Source organism: Heterodontus francisci, chromosome 19 (assembly GCF_036365525.1).
Source record: "Heterodontus francisci isolate sHetFra1 chromosome 19, sHetFra1.hap1, whole genome shotgun sequence".
NCBI classification, from domain to species: domain Eukaryota; kingdom Metazoa; phylum Chordata; class Chondrichthyes; order Heterodontiformes; family Heterodontidae; genus Heterodontus; species Heterodontus francisci.
Genome location: NC_090389.1, coordinates 87,812,632 through 87,830,983, shown reverse-complemented (window position 1 = coordinate 87,830,983; position 18,352 = coordinate 87,812,632). Strand labels below are relative to the sequence as shown.

The window sequence follows — 18,352 nt, the reverse complement described above, 5'->3', positions numbered from 1 at the left end:
ACAGGCAGAAAACAGAGAGTAGGAATAAACGGGTCATTCCGCGTTAGCAGGCTGTGACTAGTGGGGTACCGCAGGGATCAGAGCTTGGGCCCCAGCTGTTCACAATATATATCAATGATTTGGGCGTGGGGACCAAATGTAGTATTGCCAAGTTCGCGGATGTCACAAAACAAGGTGGGAATGTGCGTTTTGCAGTAGGTGCAAAGCGGCTTCAAGGGAATCTGGAAAGACTTAGCGAGTGGGCAAAAACATGGCAGATGGAATATAATGTGGAAAAATATGAGGTTATCCACTTTGGTAGGGGAAACAGATGTGCAAAGTATTTCTTAAATGGCAAGAGATTAGAAAAAGTGTAGATGTACAAAGGGACGTGGAGTGTCCTTGTCAATAAGTCACAAAGCTAACATGCAGGTGCAGCAAGCAATTAAGGCGGCTAATGGTATGTTAGCCTTTATCGTAAGAGGATTTGAGTACAGGAATAGTGAAATCTTGCTTCAATTGTATAGAACCTTTGGTTCGACCGCACTTGGAGTACTGCGTGCAGTTTTGGTCCCCTTACCTTAGGGAGGATATTATTGCCACAGAAGGAGTGCAACAAAGGTTCACCAGATTTGTTCCAGGGATGGCAGGACTGTCCTATGAAGAGAGATTGGGGAAACTGGGCCTGTATTCTCTAGAGTTTGAAGAATGAGCGGTGATCTCATTAAAACCTACAAAATACTTAAATGGATAGACAAGGTAGATGCAGGCAAGATGTTTCCCCGGTTGGGGAGGCTTGAACCAGGGGACACAATTTCAAAATAAGGGGGAAGCCACTTAGGACAGAGATGAGGAGAAATTTCTTTACGGAGAGGGTTGTGATTCTTTGGCATTCTCTACCCCAGAGGGCTGTGGAAACTCAGTCATTGAGTATGTTTAAAGCAGAGATTGAGAGATTTCTAAATACAAATGACATAAGGGGATATGAGAACAGTGTGGGAAAAAGGCATTGAAGTGAAAAATCAACCATGATCGTATTGAATGGCGAAGCAGGCTTGATGGGCTGAATGGCCTAGCAAGCCACTCAGTACAAGGGCAATTAGGGATGGGCAACAAATGCTGGCCTAGCCCACATCCCATGAATGAATAAAAAAAAAGAAATGGCCTACTCCTGCTTCTATGTTCCTGTTCCCACCTAGTTTTGTGTCATCTTCAAACTTGAAATATTACATTTAATCCCCACATCCAAAATCATTGATATAGATTGTGAATAGCTGGGGCCCAAGCACTGATCCTTGCGGAACCCCACTCGTCACAGCCTGCCAACCTGAAAACGACCCATTTATTCCTACTCTGTTTTCTGTCCGTTAACCAGTTCTCAATCCATGCCAGTATATTTCCTCCCAATGCCATATGTTCTAATTTTGTTTACTAACCTCTTGTGTGGGACCTTATCAAAAGCTTTCTGAAAATCTAAATATACCACATCCACTAGTTCCCCCTTATCTATTCTGCTAGCTACATCCTCAAAAATCTCCATCAGGTTTTTAGCCATAATTTCCCTTTCATAAATCCATGTTGACTCTACACAATCCTACCATTATTTACAAAGTGCCCCGTTATCCCATCCTTATAGATTCTATCATTTTCCACACGACTGATATTAGACTAATAAGTCTGTAGTTCCCAGTTTTCTCTCTCCCTCCTTTCTTAAATAGTGGGGTTACATTTGCCACCATCCAATCTGCAGGAACCATTCCAGAGTCTATAGAAATTTGAAAGATGACCATCTACTATCTCTAAAGCTAGATCTTTCAACACTCTGGGATGTAGATCAGAAGGTCCAAGGGATTGATCTACTTTAAGCCCCATTAATTTCTCCAGTTTAAAAAAAAAATTAATATCTTGCAATTTCTCATTTATACTAGACTCTTAATTCTCCATTATTTCTGGGAGGTTTCTAGTATTTTCCTCTGTGAAGACAGAGGCGAAGTATTTGTTCAGTTTCTCTGCCATTTCCTTATTCTCCATTATAAATTCTCCTGACTCCACTTGTAATGGACCCACATTTGTTTCTGCTAATCTTTTCCTTTTCACTTACCTATAGAAGCTTTTGCAGTCTGTTTTTATGTCTCTCGCTAGTTTACTCTCGTATTCTATTTTCCCTTTCTTAATCCTTTTCTTGGTTCTCCTTTGCAGAATTCTAAAATGCTCCCAATCATCAGGCTTACCCTTTTTTTTCTGGCAACTTTCTTCCTCTTCCTTTGATTTAATACAATCCTTGATTTCTTTCGTTAGCTACGGTTGGAACACTTCCTTGCCGAGTTAAAGGAATGCATTTTTGTTGTAAACTATGTATTAGTTCTTTAAATGTTAGCTATTGCCTGTCTACCGTCATACCTTTTAACGTAGTTTCCCAATCCAGTCTAGCCAATTTGCCGCTCATACCTTCATAGCTACCCCTTTGCTTAGGTTTAAGACCCTAGTTTCTTAGTAACTAGATCACTCTCAAACTTGATGTAAAATTCTATCATATTATGGTCACACTTTCCTAAAGGCTTCTTTTCTTTTATCATTGCACAATATGAAATCTAAAATAGCCCGTTCCCTAGTTGGTTCCTCAACGTACTGCTCTAGAAAACCATCTCGCATACATTCCAAGAATCTGTCCTCCACAATAGGGCTTTCCTTTCTCCCGACAACTTTTCTTCTAGTCTCTCAAATTCGTAATCAGGATTTCTCCAAGTGCCCTGCAGTAATTAGAATACTCTCTGACTGAGGCTAAGTTCTACACTACAACCTTCCTCCTTCATTTGGGTTTCTTGATAAAACCTCACGCACCAAAAAAAACTCACTTGTGATTGTTATCCATTTTACTTTTGTTTTGAGGGGAAGGAAGGAAATTTAAACAACAAAAAAATTCACAACAGTATGTATACTGTGCTAACCTGGGTGAGTCCCTGTTGCCCTGTCTGCAGTTTGGGCACAGCAGTGATGAATTTTGTCGGTGTTCCAGCTCCTGATGTCATTACTTTTGTAGTGATGATGGTAATCGGGGATTTCATACCAGGGCTCCCAGTGACACCTGAAATAGCAGGCAAGGAAAACATGGTGAAATTGAGGTCACTCACCACACTCACAGATATGAATTTCTATTGTATTACATGACAATTGGATTTGTCTAGCTTGAGTGGTAGATGAATAGATAGACTTGCTTTTTCACAGCAGCTTGCACAATCTCAGGATGTGCTAAAGCCCTTTACAGCACAGATGGCGGCTGTTCGGCCCATTGAGTCCATGCCGGCTCTCTGTGCAGTAATCCAGTCAATCCCATTCCCCCATTCTATCCCCATAACCCTACAGGGTTATTTCCCTCAGGTACCTATCCAATTTCCTTTTGAAATCATCAATCATCTCTGTTTCCACTACTCTCCTAGGCAACAAGTTCCAAGTCTTTACCACTCGCTGTGTAAAAAAAGTGCTTCTTCACATCTCTTGCCCAAGACTTTAAATCTATGTCCCCTAGTCTTTGTACCATCAGCTAATGGGAACAGTGTTTCTTTGTCTACCTCATATAAACCTGTCATAATCTTGTATACCTCTATCAAATCTCCCCATCAACCTCCTTTGCTCAGAGAACAACCCCAGCTTCTCCAACCTAATCTTGTAACTAAAATCCCTCATCCCTAGAACCATTCTGGTAAATCTCCTCTGCACCCTCTCGAGGACTCTCACATCCTTCCTAAAAAGTGTGGTGACCAGAACTGGACACAATATTCTAGCTGTGGCCTAACCAGAGATTTATAAAAGGTTCAGGTTTTGTACTTAATACCTCTATTTATGAAGCCCAAGATACCGGTTGCTTTGCTAACTACTCCACGTCCTGCCACTTTCGAGGATCTGTGCACATGGGCCCCAAGGTCCCTCTGCCCCTGTACACTCTTTAGAACTGTGCCATTAAGTCTATATTGCCTCCTTATCCATTTTGTCAAAATGCATCAGCTCACACTTTTCTGTATTAAAATCCATCTGCTACTTGTCTGCACATTCTGCTAGCCTATTTATGTCCTGTTGCAGTTGAGACGCCTCCAAGTCTGGTATCAGAAAATGTTGATTTTTAACATACGCATGCACACCTACCATCCTCCTGTCTTAAAAAAACATTTACCACGTCTTGCTGTTTTCTGTCCTTAAGCCAATTTTTAATCCAAACGGACACAGACCCTCCTACTCCATGAGCCCAATTTTTGTGATACTTCGTCAAATGCTTTCTTAAAACCCATAAAGACAACATCCCTTCATCAACCTTCTCTGTTACTTCATAAAAGAATTCAATTCATTAGGCACAATCTGCCTTTTACAAATCCTTGCTGGCTCTCTAACTCAAACCTCCCCAAGTGCCTGTTGATCACCCATTGCTCCTTTACTGTTTTACCTGTCAGTCTTTGGTTGCATTTTACCATGACTAGATCCCCTCTCATCCCACTGAAGCTAGCCCTCTTCCAATTCAGAAGTTTTACTTTAGATTGTTCCTTACTCTTCTCCAATACCAATCTAAACTTTATGATTTGTGATCACTCTTACTCAAGTACACTTGGTCCACCTCATTCCCCAGCACCAGATCCAGCAATGCCTCCTTCCTAGTTGGACCGAGAATATACTGGTCAAGGAAGTTTTCCTGAACACATTTCAGAAATTTCTCCCCCTCCTTACCCTTTACTCTAACATAATTACCCAAATATCCAATAAATTACTTTTTGAAGTGTAGTCACTGCAATGTAGGAAATGCTGCAGCCGATTTGCAAAAAGCAAGATCCCACAAACAGGAATGAGATAATGACCAGATAATCTGTTTTAGTGATGTTGCTTAAGGAATAAATATTGGCCAGAACAGCATAGAGAATTGCCCTGCTCTTATGCGAGTAGTGCCATGGAATCTTTTACATCCACCTGAGGGGACATGGGGTCTCACAGAATGAACATTCATTACATTACATGATAACTGGTATGAGAACATATCCAATTCTAGAGTAAAAATGCGAGTTAGTTGTGTTACGACCTCAGTGAGATCGTTAAGATGAAAAATAAGAGATATAAATGCTCAGACCAATACGACAGGATTTCACGTTTTAAGACTTTTATTATAACAATTAAATTAAAAGAAATCCCCAATTACTATATATATATATATATATATATATATATATATATATATATATAGTCGTATGGCTGGGAAGCAGTTATTAATTCGATGTCGAGGTTAACAATCCATTCAACGGCTTCAGCTGATGCAGTGAATAGCTGTGATGCCACCAGGAATAGATCTCTCAGGGCAAGAGTTCAATATACGAACATGCAAATTAGGAAGAGTAGGCCCCTCGAGCTTACTCCGTCATTCAAGATGATCACGGCTGATCTGATTGTAACCTCAACTCCACATTCCCGCCTACCCGCAATAACCCCCTTATCAAGAATCTACCTACCTCTGCCTTAAAAATATTCAAAGGCTCTGCTTCTGCCGCCTTTTGAAGAGAGCTCCAAAGACTCACGACCCTCAGAAAAAATGTCGCCTCAGCTCTGTCTTAAATGGGCTTATTTTTAAAACAGTGACCCCTAGTTCTAGGTTCTCCCACACGAGGACACATCCTTTCCACATCCATCCTGTCAAGACCCTTCAGGATCTTATATGTTTCAATCAAGTGTCCTCCAACTCTTCTAAACTCCAGCCTAGCCTGTCCAATCTTTCCTAATAAGACAACCCACCCTATTAGTCTAGTAAACCTTCTCTGAACTGCTTGCAATGCATTTACATCTTTCCTTAAATAAGGAGACTAATACTGTACACAGTACTCCAGATGTGGTCTCACCAGTGCCCTGTATAGTTGAAGCATAACCTCCCTACCTTTGTATTCAATTGCGCTCGCAATAAACAATAACATCCTATTGGCTTTCCTAATTACTTGCTGTACCTGCATACAACCTTTTGAGATTCATGCACTGGGACACCCAGATCCCTCTGCATCTCAGCTCTGCAATCTCTCACCATTTAGATAATATACTTTTTTATTCTTCCTGCCAAAATGGGCAATTTCACATTTTTGCCAGATCTTTGCCCACTCACTTAACCTAACTATATCCATTTGAAGCCTCCTTATGTCCTCTTCACAACTTAGTTTCCTACCTATCTTTGTGTCATCAGCAAATTTAGCAACCATACCTTCGGTCCCTTCATCCAAGTCATTTATATTAATTGTAAAACGTTGAGGCCCCAGCACTGATCCCTGTGGCACACTACTCGTTCCATCTTGCCAACCAGAAAATGACCCATTTATGCCTACTGTTTCCTGTTAGCTAGCCAATCCTTCCATGCCAAAATGTTATCCCCGACACCATGAGCTTTTATTTTCCGCAATAACCTTTGATGTGGCAACTTATCAAATGCCTCCTGGAAATCGAAGTACAGTATATCCACCAGTTTCCCTTTATCCATAGCACATGTTACTTCTTCAAAGCACTCCAATAAATTAGTTAAACATGATTTCCCTTTCACAAAACCATGTTGACTTTGCCTGATTACCTTGAATTTTTCTAAGTGCCCTGCTGTAACATCCTTAACAATAGCTAACATTTTCCATATGACAGATGTTAAGCTAACTGGCCTGTAGTTTCCTGCTTTCAGTCTCCCTCCCTTTTTGAATAAAGGAGTTACATTGGCTATTTTCCAAACTAATGGAACCTTCCCCGAATCTAGGGAATTTTGGAAAATCAAAGCCAATGCATCAACTATCTCACTAGTCACTTCTTTTAACACCCTAGGATGAAGTCCATCAAGACCCGAGGACTTGTAAGCCCGCAGCTCCAATTTGCTCAGTTATGCTTCCCTGGTGATTTTAATTTTCTTGGAGTCCCTCCCTCCCTTTTATTTCCTGATTTACAGCTATTTCTGGGATGCTACTTGCATCCTCTATGGTGAAGACCAATGCAAAATACCTGTTCTATTCATCTGCCATCTCCTTATTTTCCCCTCATTTAATCCCCACTCACTTTCTATAGGACCAACACTCACTTTGTTAACTCTTTACTTTTTAAAATATCTATAGAAACTCTTGCTATGTCTTTATATTTCTCACCAGCTTTCTCTCGTTCTAATGTTTCCTTCCTTATTAATCGATTAGTCATTCTTTGCTGTTTTTTTATATTCTGCCAAATCTTCTGACCTGCCACCCATCTTTGCGCAATTATATGCTCTTTCTTTAAGTTGGATGGCCACAGTCACAATTTGAGCTGGTCCTCACATTCCACTTGTGGAGCTGGTGGCCACATATTCCCCGACCCATCCTCAAGCGGTTGAGGGTTGTCCAGATCAATGAGAGGTTGAAACCTGGGACTTCACCGCACGGGTCAGTTATCAGGTTGCAGTTGGTGATATTAGCAGGAGGTGTGGCATTGAGAGTTGGGGCTATCAGTTTGTAGGGTGTGGAGTGTGTTCCAGTAGGGGGCTACGAGATTTTTTTTTGAGGTGTTGTGTCAATGGGAGCGTTTCATTAGCTGTCAGCTGGAGGTGTTCTTTGAGGAGAATATTTTCCCTGCGGACATCCGGAGGTTCAATGTATGCTAGCACAGGAAGCCACTCTAGCTGTGTTGGTCTCAATGTTCCAGAAATAATAAGTCATGATTTCCCAGAGGTGGATATCTACCACATTTGTCTGGCGGCTCCTGAGCCAGGTTGAGCAACAGTACTCTGCTGTTGGGTAGACCAAGGTGAGTGAAGCAGTGCATATTGTGTTGGCTCTGCTGTCCCAGGTGATACCAGCCAGTTTCCTTATAAGATTCACTCATCTTGTCCTTGGCTCCAGTGTTCTGAGGGTGTTACCAGTAGGTCAAAAGTATGGTAAAAAGTGACGCCAAGGTATTTTGGTGTTGTGTGATGGGTGAGCGGTCGGCCGCAGAACTGGACATGAATTTCTTCCCTGGCCTTTGATTGGTTCAGGCGGAAGGCTGAAACAATAGTCTTGGCAGCACTGGGTCAGTGTCTGCAATTTCTGAAGTAGGCTTCCAGAGCACATAGATCTTCAGTGAGTGTTTTCTCAATGTCCTGAAGTTCTTCAGCCTGGAAAGCCAGGGCCAAGTCATCAGCATGTATGAAGAGTCATGACTTTGTGGGAGGGAGATCGCTGGTATATATATTGAAGAGGGCTACTGCGAGAACTGATCTTGGTGGGAGTCTGTTGTTGGTTATGCGTGAGTGGCTGATTTGATCTCCAAGGTGCACACTGAACTGTTGGTGGCTGATCATGGAGTTGATAAGTTGTAGGGTTTTTACACAGCAGATGATTTTGGAGAGTTTCAGCAGCATGCCTTTACGCCACACTCTGTCATAGGTGCAGGATAAGTCAACAAAGGTGGTTCCTGTCTTTGGGCCTTGCTGAAAACCATCCCCAATAGTCGAGGTCAATGTCAGGACCTGCTCAGAGCAGTTGTGGAGGCTGTGGAATAGTGGTAATGTCACTGGACTAATAATCCAGAGATCCAGGCTACTGCTCTGGGAACAGGAGTTCGAATCCCACCACGGCAGATGGCAAAATCTGAATTCAATTAATAAATCTGGAATTAAAAGCTAGTCTAATGGTGACCATGAAACCATTGTCAATTGTTGTAAAAACCCATCTTGTTCACTAATGCTGCCGTCCTTACCTGGTCTGGCCTACATGTGACTCCAGACCTACAGCAATGTGGCTGACTCTTAAATGCTCTCTGAAATGGCTTGGCGAACCACTCAGTTGTCAAAGGCACTTAGGGATGGGCAACAAATGCTGGCTTTGCCAGCGACACCCACATCCATAAAAAATGTTTTAAAAAAGTTGCGGCCTGTATGAAAACCAACCTGTTTTCAGAAGCCGGGGGTGGGGGTGGGCAATCACTGCATTCAGGATAGGACCTAGTCTGTTTAGTAGGAGACATTCCAGGATTTTATATATGTTATTGAGAGTGGGGCAGTAGCTGTGTAAGTCATTGAGTGGTTTCCCTGGCTTGGCAATGGCCACTATCTTAGATTGGAGCCAGAGGTTTGGGATGATGCCTGTGCTATGGATGTTGCGAAACAGCTTTGCTAGCCACTTCCTTCCCTATGATGAGGTTCTGCAGGAATTCTGGGTAAATCCCATCAACTCCTGCTGCTCTGTCTGGTTTGGTAGCTGACAAGGCACCGTCCACTTCCTCGAGTGTAAGTAGCTGACACCCCAAATTACAAAGAAAGGTATTTTCTTTACTTATCAAAATACTTGAAACCCTCACACCGCATTATACATTATACAGTTCTTTTTAATGGCAACATCCTTTGCAGTTAAAAGTCCCAACTCCTCCCAGTTGCAATGGGTTGGATCTCCCAGACCTTTTCAAACATAAATGTCCTCTTAGTTCAATTCTCCGAGCACTTCCAACCTGGACGCCCGAGAATAAGGCGTTTCCTGGTGATCCTGTTAGTCTTTTCCTTCTCCGCAAAGTTCAACTTTCAAAACAGGTTCAAGTCTTTGCAGCATTTTACTGTATCAGGCTTCTGAGAGCAGGTGTACTCTCTCTCTCGGTAGCCGCCCTCCCAGTTGGTTGTCGTCCTTACAGCCTGCCTCGAGGCCGCAACCGCTGGTTTCCTCTCTTACAGCCTGTCTGCCTTCAGAAAATGCTAAATTTATCTGGACTCAAAAGTCAATAGCTTATCATCCTGTTCTGATATGCAAAGTCCAGAAGTCTGGTTTCACAGAGCCATTTAGGCCTTCCATTGTTCCCAGGTGTTAAAAGCTGCTTGGTACATTTGGATCTTCAGAACCACTGACTCCTTGTTTTGCAACCTGAAGTCTGGGAGGGCGAAACCCATTGTTCTTCAGGTGTTACCTCTGCAGTCTATTTTTTCCAAAAAAAAGTATTTGATCTGCGTTCTCCGTTAACCTAAAGCATTAAACAGAAGTTCTCTGGGAAACACCCTCAAATGGTTTGTCCTCCAGTCCTTGAAAACAGCAATCAAACCCAGACTCTACTTTCTCTTTTTAATTTTTTTTTCTTCTGATGGCATCACCTTCCTGGCTGTGGTACTATTTTGCATAAAACTGACTTCTCCCTGCAAAGGTGTTGCCTCATGCTGGGGCAAGGTGCCATGGTTACCAGTAAACCCCCATACTCTACCAAAGTTCCCATCATTCAGGTGAGCACATTAGGAGGCAGTACTACTAGCCATCTGCGATGGAAATCACAGCTGAGCCCCATACTGTCCTTTACCTAGGTTTATGTACGCACATCATTTTTGATGATTAAAACATTAAGTTAGTACAGATCAATAGCACCTGCCTCCCAAGTGAAAGTCATAGGTTGAAATCTCCACCATGGGGTGCAACTGAAACAAAAAAAAAAATCTGGCTGGACTGAGTGCAGAACCAGAGTGGGATACTGCACAAGGGGAAGGAATTTTTTTTTTTTTTTTTTTAAAAAGACCTCACTCACTCTCTTTTCACCAATCAATTGTGGAAAAGAACTGAAACCATCATGCGGAGACCTGCAGCTTAGCTTGCTCTCACCTCAGTTAAAAGGAGCAGTGATATAAAAGTAGCATTGAGATAAAAGTGTAAACTGAAGGAAAAATATTGGACTGAAATTAAAGCACACATTATCTGTATGGTACACAGTATTATATAGAATTTACAGCACAGAAACAGGCCAAGTGGCCCACCAGGCCTATGCCAGCGCTTATGATCCACACAGGCCTCCTCCCACTCTTCTTCATCTAACCCTAACAGCATATCCTACTATGCCTTTCACCCTCATGCATTTATTTAGCTTCCCCCTAAATGTATCGATGCTAATCACCCCAACCACTCCCTGTAGTAGCAAGTTCCACATTCTAACCAGTCTCTAGGTATAGAAGCTTTTCTAATTTCCTACTGGAGTTATTGGTGGCTACCTTTTTATGATCCCTAGTTTTGAATACTTCAAAAGTGGAAACATCTCTTCTCAGTCTACCATGTCAAACCCTTTTATTTTCAAGATCGCTGTCAGGTCACTTTTCAAACTGGTGTTTTATCGAGAAAAAAAGAGACCCAACCTGTTCAGTCTTACCTGATAGTTAAATCCTTTCAGGACTGGTATCTACTCCAGTGCCCCCATATCCTTTTTCTGCTCACAGTACTAAGGTTCTGTACAAGTTTGACATAACTTCACTGCTTTTCATTTCTATTCGTCTAGAAATGAACCCCAGTGCTTTGATGCATTTTAATGGCTTTGTTAACCTCCATTGCTGCTTTTAATGATTTGTGAATCTGTATCCCTAGATCACTTTGTTTCTATACCCCATTTAGAGTCATTTTCCTCCTATTAAAATACACCACCTCAAACTTAGCTATATTAAAACAGATTGGTGCCTTTCTCTGGTCTGTACCTGTAGAACCAGGCTGTGAAATAAGTGCAGACATAGGGATGGTTTTGAGAATGGTGGTTGCTGGTTTTGAAGAGGCAGGTGACACGTTACTGAGGCTGACGAACGTCTGCTTAAGGCCCACGTTTCCGGCCTGGGAGGTGGTGATGATGGTGGTGGGCTTCCCATCTGCTGAAGTGACAAGCTTCAAAATGGTAGCTCCTGGAGGCAGCTGTCCTTTGGTCTGTCAAGTTCAAAAATAAAAAGCTGCCAGCTCTATTACAGGAGAATGAATCCAACAGTACAAAATAATTTGCATCTGAACAAACATTTCTCTCATGGAAGCCTGGCAGTACATGCAAGAGATGTCATTTCAAAATAAAATCACCACTACAAACATATGCAGCAGAGTTGAGAGAACAGCAGCAAAAGTTAGTCACTGAATAATAAAACTATACAATTTTTTGCAGTTAGCCAGAGCATCTTATAATTTTAATTAAAAATGCTTGCAACATATAGGTTTAAACAAAGAAGTTGGGAATTATTCATGCTTCATATACATGCTTTACACAATGCATAATTCAAGAATAATCTGGATAGGTCTATGCCAGAACATTTGAAGGCTGGTATTGCACGATCCTTTTACAATAACAAAGCAGTGATTCAATAGCCTAAATTTTATGTGCTAGGATGTTAAATTTAAACCAAACTCTAATTTTTCTAATTAAAACTAAATCTCTGGGAATTAAGCAGAGTTTCTTTTTGAAATGACCAGAATTGGAGCTCCCTTCGAAGTGTGGGATGGGGCAGGTTGGTGCAATGGCAGTTCTCCACTTTCACATCCAATTGCTCCATAAAAACTGCACAAATCTTACTGTGGAGAAGGGGGGAGGTGGGGAGAGCAGAGGAACACATGGTTCCCAAGATACCCCAGCTAATGGAAAAGACACATTACACTGGTCAGAAAGACTCTGCATGCCTGAAGAATTGCCGAGTTTGAATTAACTGAGTAAGGACTCAAGGGGCATACAAACCCACTTGCTTTAATGCATCTTCACTACATTGTACCCATATAAAATTGATGGGCAGGAAGCTGGTCATCAAGCCCGCTCCTTGTTTCACATGAGCTATCATACTTCCTTTCTCTCTCGAAGAATAAATGCAGGCTCTCTTTTCCAGTGATGGCATTAAAAAAAAAAGCACAATGTTAACCTACAAAACAAACCACTCGTGTGTCTTGCAATGCAGCGCAATTTGCCAACCTGGAAGATCTGTGTAAGTGGCCCACTGGAGCCTGGGGCTGAGATGGTGGCCTGTTGCCCCGGTTTAGCCTGTAGAGTTAGCACTTTTCCCAGGTTGGAAATCTAGGATGATAAGAGGGGAAAACTGCAACATAGGTAAAACACTGGGAAAATCATTACTTCAACCATCCAAAAGAGATTAAATTAGAAACAAATACCAAGGCTCACCTTCATACTTCTGGTACTTTCCTTTAAAATTACTAAAACAAACAACTCCCTTACCCCACCCTTCCCTGGATAAGCCACCATAAGCTAAAGAGGAAATTTTGCTTTGATGAAACCTCTTGGCTCATCATCCACACAACAAATATTTTTAAGCATAAAACCTGCCTGGGGCGGCGCAGTGGTTAGCACCGCAGCCTCACAGCTCCAGGGACCCGGGTTCGGTTCTGGGTACCGCCTGTGCGGAGTTTGCAAGTTCTCCCTGTGACCATGTGGGTTTCCGCCAGGTGCTCCGGTTTCCTCCCACCGCCAAAGACTTGCAGGTGATAGGTAAATTGGCCATTGTAAATTGCCCCTAGTGTAGGGAGGTGATAGGGAATATGGGATTACTGTAGGGTTAGTATAAATGGGTGGTTCTTGGTCGGCACAGACTCGGTGGGCCGAAGAGCCTGTTTCAGTGCTGTATCTCTAAATAAAATAAATAAAATAAAATTCTAGGCTACTGTAGTGCCGTTCAAATCACATGCATCACATTACCAGGTCAATGAGTGAGGAGTTTTATTTTCTGGAGTGTCTCCTGCACACCAATTTCCCCCCGCCCCCCCATTTCCCTTGGAAGCAGAAACTCTTGTTGGATTAAAGTACCACAGGTACCAGCACCCATGTGATATCAATTCATGCGTCTGCCAAGACAGTGAGTGCCAACAGGCTATTCTATGGCGGAAGGCATCACAGCTAAACCAACTCCATCCTCCCTCCTGAATTGTCCAGCTTGAGTTACTGGACAGGTGATTAGAAGCAGGAACCCTGCCAACAATAGCACCTCTACCAGCTCCCTGACTGAGCTCAGTTAACTCAGTTGAACCTGGGAATCAAACCGGGACCTTCCTGGTCTATCACTCGGTTCCAGGCTGAGCAGCAGAGTTACCACCTTGGCCGGTGGAGGGTGGGGAGCGGTGAAGGATTGAACTTCAACACAATTTCTCCTCTTACAACACTGGCTTTGATATTGTATAGACAGGAATTGATTTTACTTTTAAAATAAAAACAGAATAGGATATTGACCTGAAATGTTAACCCTGTTTCTCTCTCCACAGATGCTGCCTGACCTGCTAAATATTTCCAGCATCTGCAGTATTTTGCTTTTCTATTAAAGTAATTGGGACATTAAAGTAATAGACATTCACAAAAATAAAGGTAAAGTTTTCAAATCCATTAAATATAATGCAGAATATCAATTCTTTGAAAACTTGAGTAACATCTATTTTTTTTTGGCATGTTAAAACAAGTTTCTCATTTCCCCACCGCTCCCCACTGCCCCAAGAGTTTTTCGCTGCTGCTCACCTGAAGCTGCAGCAGTACAGCTGAAATGCACGTCAGTGAAAGAACCAGAGAGGTTATCTGTGTGTGTTTGTGTCTGTGTCCAGACTGGCCAAGAGAGTGTGGGAAAATGGCGCACTGACACGGAACACAAAAGTCCGAGTGTATCAAGCCTGTGTCCTCAGTACCTTGCTCTATGGCAACGAGGCCTGGACAACGTATGTCAGCCAAGAGCGACGTCTCAATTCATTCCATCTTCGCTGCCTCTGGAGAATACTTGGCATCAGGTGGCAGGACCGTATCTCCAACACAGAAGTCCTCGAGGCGGCCAACACCCCCAGCTTATACACACTACTGAGCCAGCGGCGCTTCAGATGGCTTGGCCACGTGAGCCGCATGGAAGATGGCAGGATCCCCAAAGACACATTGTACAGCGAGCTCGCCACTGGTATCAGACCCATCGGCCGTCCATGTCTCCGCTTTAAAGACGTCTGCAAACGCGACATGAAATCCTGTGACATTGATCACAAGTCGTGGGAGTCAGTTGCCAGCGTTCGCCAGAGACTTAGCAGTTGGCAGGAAAAAAGACACAGGCGCAAGGGAAGAGCCAACTGTGTAACAGCCCCGACAATCAAATTTTTCTGCAGCACCTGTGGAAGAGCCTGTCACTCTAGAATTGGCCTTTATAGCCACTCCAGGCGCTGCTCCACACACCACTGACCACCTCCAGGCGCTTACCCATTGTCTCGCGAGATAAGGAGGCCAAAGATAACTGCAGTGAAGAAACTGATGCCCCATGTGGGATCAGGTAACTAGGCAGAATGAGGGTTGAACTTGCACGGAGTGGTGTTTTTATTCACTAGGCCTGCTACAGAACAGGGCTACTCTGCTCCAATCAGAGAACAATTAGGAAGTTTACAAAAGGGGTACTTTAAGAGTGTTAGCCATTTTTGTGCTAAACAGTTTGATCTTAAAACTTCTCTTTTTAAAGGACAGTACAGATTCACAATTTATTTTTGGAAATTATCCCCCTTTTTCACTTATTCCCATTTCTCACATAAGGTTTGCACCCAGAGGTGAAGTGACCATCTTACTCATGGCAGCTCATTGGATATACTTTGGAAATACTTTCCTGCTGAGATTTACTTGAGTATCCCTGGGAGGGTGGAAGCTCACAGTCTCTGCTTTAGATTGCAGGGAGGTGGTCAGGGAGGGACAGGATTGGCTGTTCTCCCTTGGACTAAACAGTCTTGTTGACGCTCAAAGTTAACTCATAACAATGGCTGTATGGGCGAGGTACCATAGATTGACTGGCACAGGTAGTCCAGCGAGAGTAGATTATTGCATCCAGTTCTGGTCATCAAGAGTTTAGGAAGGATGTGAGGGTCCTTGAGAGGGTGCAGAGAAGATTTATCAGAATGGTTCCAGGGATGAGGAATTTTAGCTACAAGGTTAGGTTGGAGAAGTTGCAGTTGCTCCCCTTGGAGCAAAGGAGGTATACAAGATTATGACAGGTTTAGATAAGGTAGACAAAGAAAAGCTGTTCCCATTAGTTGATGATACAAGGACTGGGGACACAGAATTAAGGTTTTGGGCAAGAGATATGGGGGGGAATGTGTGGAAGAACTTTTTTATGCAGACATTGGTAATGACTTAGAATTCACTGCCTACAAAGGATGGTGGAAGCAGAGACATCAATGATGTCAAAAGGAAATTGGATAGGCTCTTGAGAAAAATAAACTTGCAGGGCTATGGTGATAGAGGGGGAATGGGACTGATTGGAGTGCTCTACAGAGAGCTGGCATGGATTCAATGGGCTGAATGGCCTCCGTCTGTTCAGTTATGATTCTGAATCACCACCTTCAGGAGAGGAAAACGACAGGAAGCAAAACTAAACAGGTCAGAAGATTCAATATGTCCAAATGACAAACACCATTTCAAATCAGCAAGTGCAATAACAGTATCAAAACACAGACCCAACATTCAGCAATAGCATTGATACAAGTACTAGGTTGACTTTCAAAGACTTTTATGAGGCTTTAAAAAAAAAAGCCAGAGTAAGGAGTCACAATTTTTTTTTAAATGACAAGGTCATAATTTATAATCAATCATTTTCCCAATAACACTGACAGTAAACACAAACTCACCACAGTTAAGGAGCTGCTAAAATAAACAGGTATACATCATCTAACACCAATATCCTTACCAGTGTGCTTCCTCCTGCCATGGAGATAGGGCTTTTTACCAGTGTAATGGTTTTTGTAACCCCTCCCACCACAGTGGTCACCACCTGTGCTTGCTGGGCCACAGTGACTGTCCCCGATTTGTGCACTGTGATAATGGGTCTAGCTGGAGCAGTGGAAGTGGCAGCATGAGTGGGGGTCACCAACTGGGCAGCAGCTGTCTTCAACATTGAGGTTGCCGGTGTGTTGACCTGAAAAGCAGATGCAAATTCACATTGGGATAAGTAAGTCAAGGGCCTTCCAGGGAGGAATGCATCCTATCCCTGCACAGCTTGGATTAGAACTGCAGTAATATGAAGACATCACAGTCAAAGGGTCTTTGATACCACACATGGCACCCATCGCCACCACACCACCAATTCTTCCAAATACAGCCCTGAAGCTTCCCAAAAAGTCAGGTCAGGATCACCGAATAGAACGCTAAACAACACAGATCTTTAGATTCTAAAGTTTGATACCTGGATTGTGCAGACATTGGTGGATATTCAAATTCATTGTACTCATTCGACTCTCTGAACTGTGACATATACTACAGCTGCAATATTGATTTGGGGTTGTGGAAGATTGCCGGGTGGTGGTGGGAAGGGGCTAGAAATATGGCAGACGAATATAGTGTGGCCAATCCTTCAAATGGTAAGATGCTGAGAAGTGTAGAAGGACGTTGGAGTGCATGTCCACAGATTCCTGAAGGTAGCTGGACAGGTAGATAAAGATGGTCAAGAAAGCATACGGGATACTTGCCTTTATTAGCCGAGGCACTGAATATAACAGGTGGGAGGATATGCTGGAATAGTGTAAAAGACTAGTTAGGCCGCAAGTAGAGTACTGCATGCAGTTCTGGTCACTGCACTGGACATCATACTGAGGAGATATCACTAGGATGTTTCTTCCTTGAACAGAGGCCCAACCAGTCCCCATCCACCACCACCCTCCTCCACCTGGCTGAACTTGTTCTCACATTGAACAACTTCTCCTTCAACTCCACTCACTTCCTTCAAGTAAAAGGTGTTGCTATGGGTACCTAGTTATGCCTGTCTTTTTGTGGGATATGTCGAGCATTCTTTGTTCCAGTCCTACTCAGGCCCCCTCCCCCAACTCTTTTTCCGGTACATTGATGACTGTATCGGTGACGTTTCCTGCTCCCGCCCCGAACTGGAAAACTATCAACTTTGCTTCCAATTTCCACCCTTCTCTCACCTTTACATGGTCCATCTCTGACACTTCCCTTCCCTTCCTCGACTTCTCGGTCTCAATCTCTGGGGATAGGTTGTCTACTAATATCCATTATAAGCCCACCGACTCCCACAGCTACCTGGACTACACTTCTTCACACCCTACCTCCTGTAAGGACTCCATTCCATTCTCCCAGTTTCTCCGTCTCCGACGCATCTGCTCTGATGATGCTACCTTCCATGACGGTGCTTCTGATATGACCTTTTTCCTCAACCGAGGATTCCCCCCGCCCCCCCCCCCCCCACTGTTGTTGACAGGGCCCTCAACCGTGTCCGGCCCATTTCCCACACCTCTAACCTCACCCCTTCCCCCTCCCTCCCAGAACCGTGATAGGGCTCCCCTGTCCTCACTTTCCACCCCATCAGCCTCCATATCCAAAGGATCATCATCCGCCATTTCCGCCACCTCCAGCATGATGCCACTACCAAACATATCTTCCCCTCCCTTCCCCTGTCAGCATTCCGAAGGGATCGTTCCCTCCGCGACACCCTGGTCCACTCCTCCATTACCCCCACCACCTCGTCCCTGTCCCATGGCACCTTCCCCTGCAATCGCAGGAGGTGTAATACCTGCCCATTTACCTACTCTCTCCTCACTATCCCAGGCCCCAAACACACCTTTCAGGTGAAGCAGCGATTTACTTGTACTTATTTCAATGTAGTATACTGTATTCGCTGCTCACAATGTGGTCTCCTCTACATTGGGGAGACCAAACG

At 43.4% G+C, this 18,352-nt stretch overlaps 1 protein-coding gene across 4 annotated transcripts in view; it reads right to left on the bottom strand.

Moving 5' to 3' along the window:
* Positions 1-18,352, bottom strand: part of LOC137380276 (host cell factor 1-like) — a 110,798-nt gene that overhangs the window by 39,191 nt on the left and 53,255 nt on the right. For all 4 annotated transcript variants that reach the window (XM_068052164.1, XM_068052163.1, XM_068052165.1 and 1 more), the window contains exons 11-14: positions 16,367-16,594; positions 12,640-12,741; positions 11,402-11,621; positions 2,928-3,064 (exon numbers count right to left, since the gene is read on the bottom strand). In XM_068052164.1, the coding sequence (XP_067908265.1) occupies positions 2,928-3,064; positions 11,402-11,621; positions 12,640-12,741; positions 16,367-16,594 (687 nt within the window). The remainder of the gene's footprint in view (positions 1-2,927; positions 3,065-11,401; positions 11,622-12,639; positions 12,742-16,366; positions 16,595-18,352) is intronic.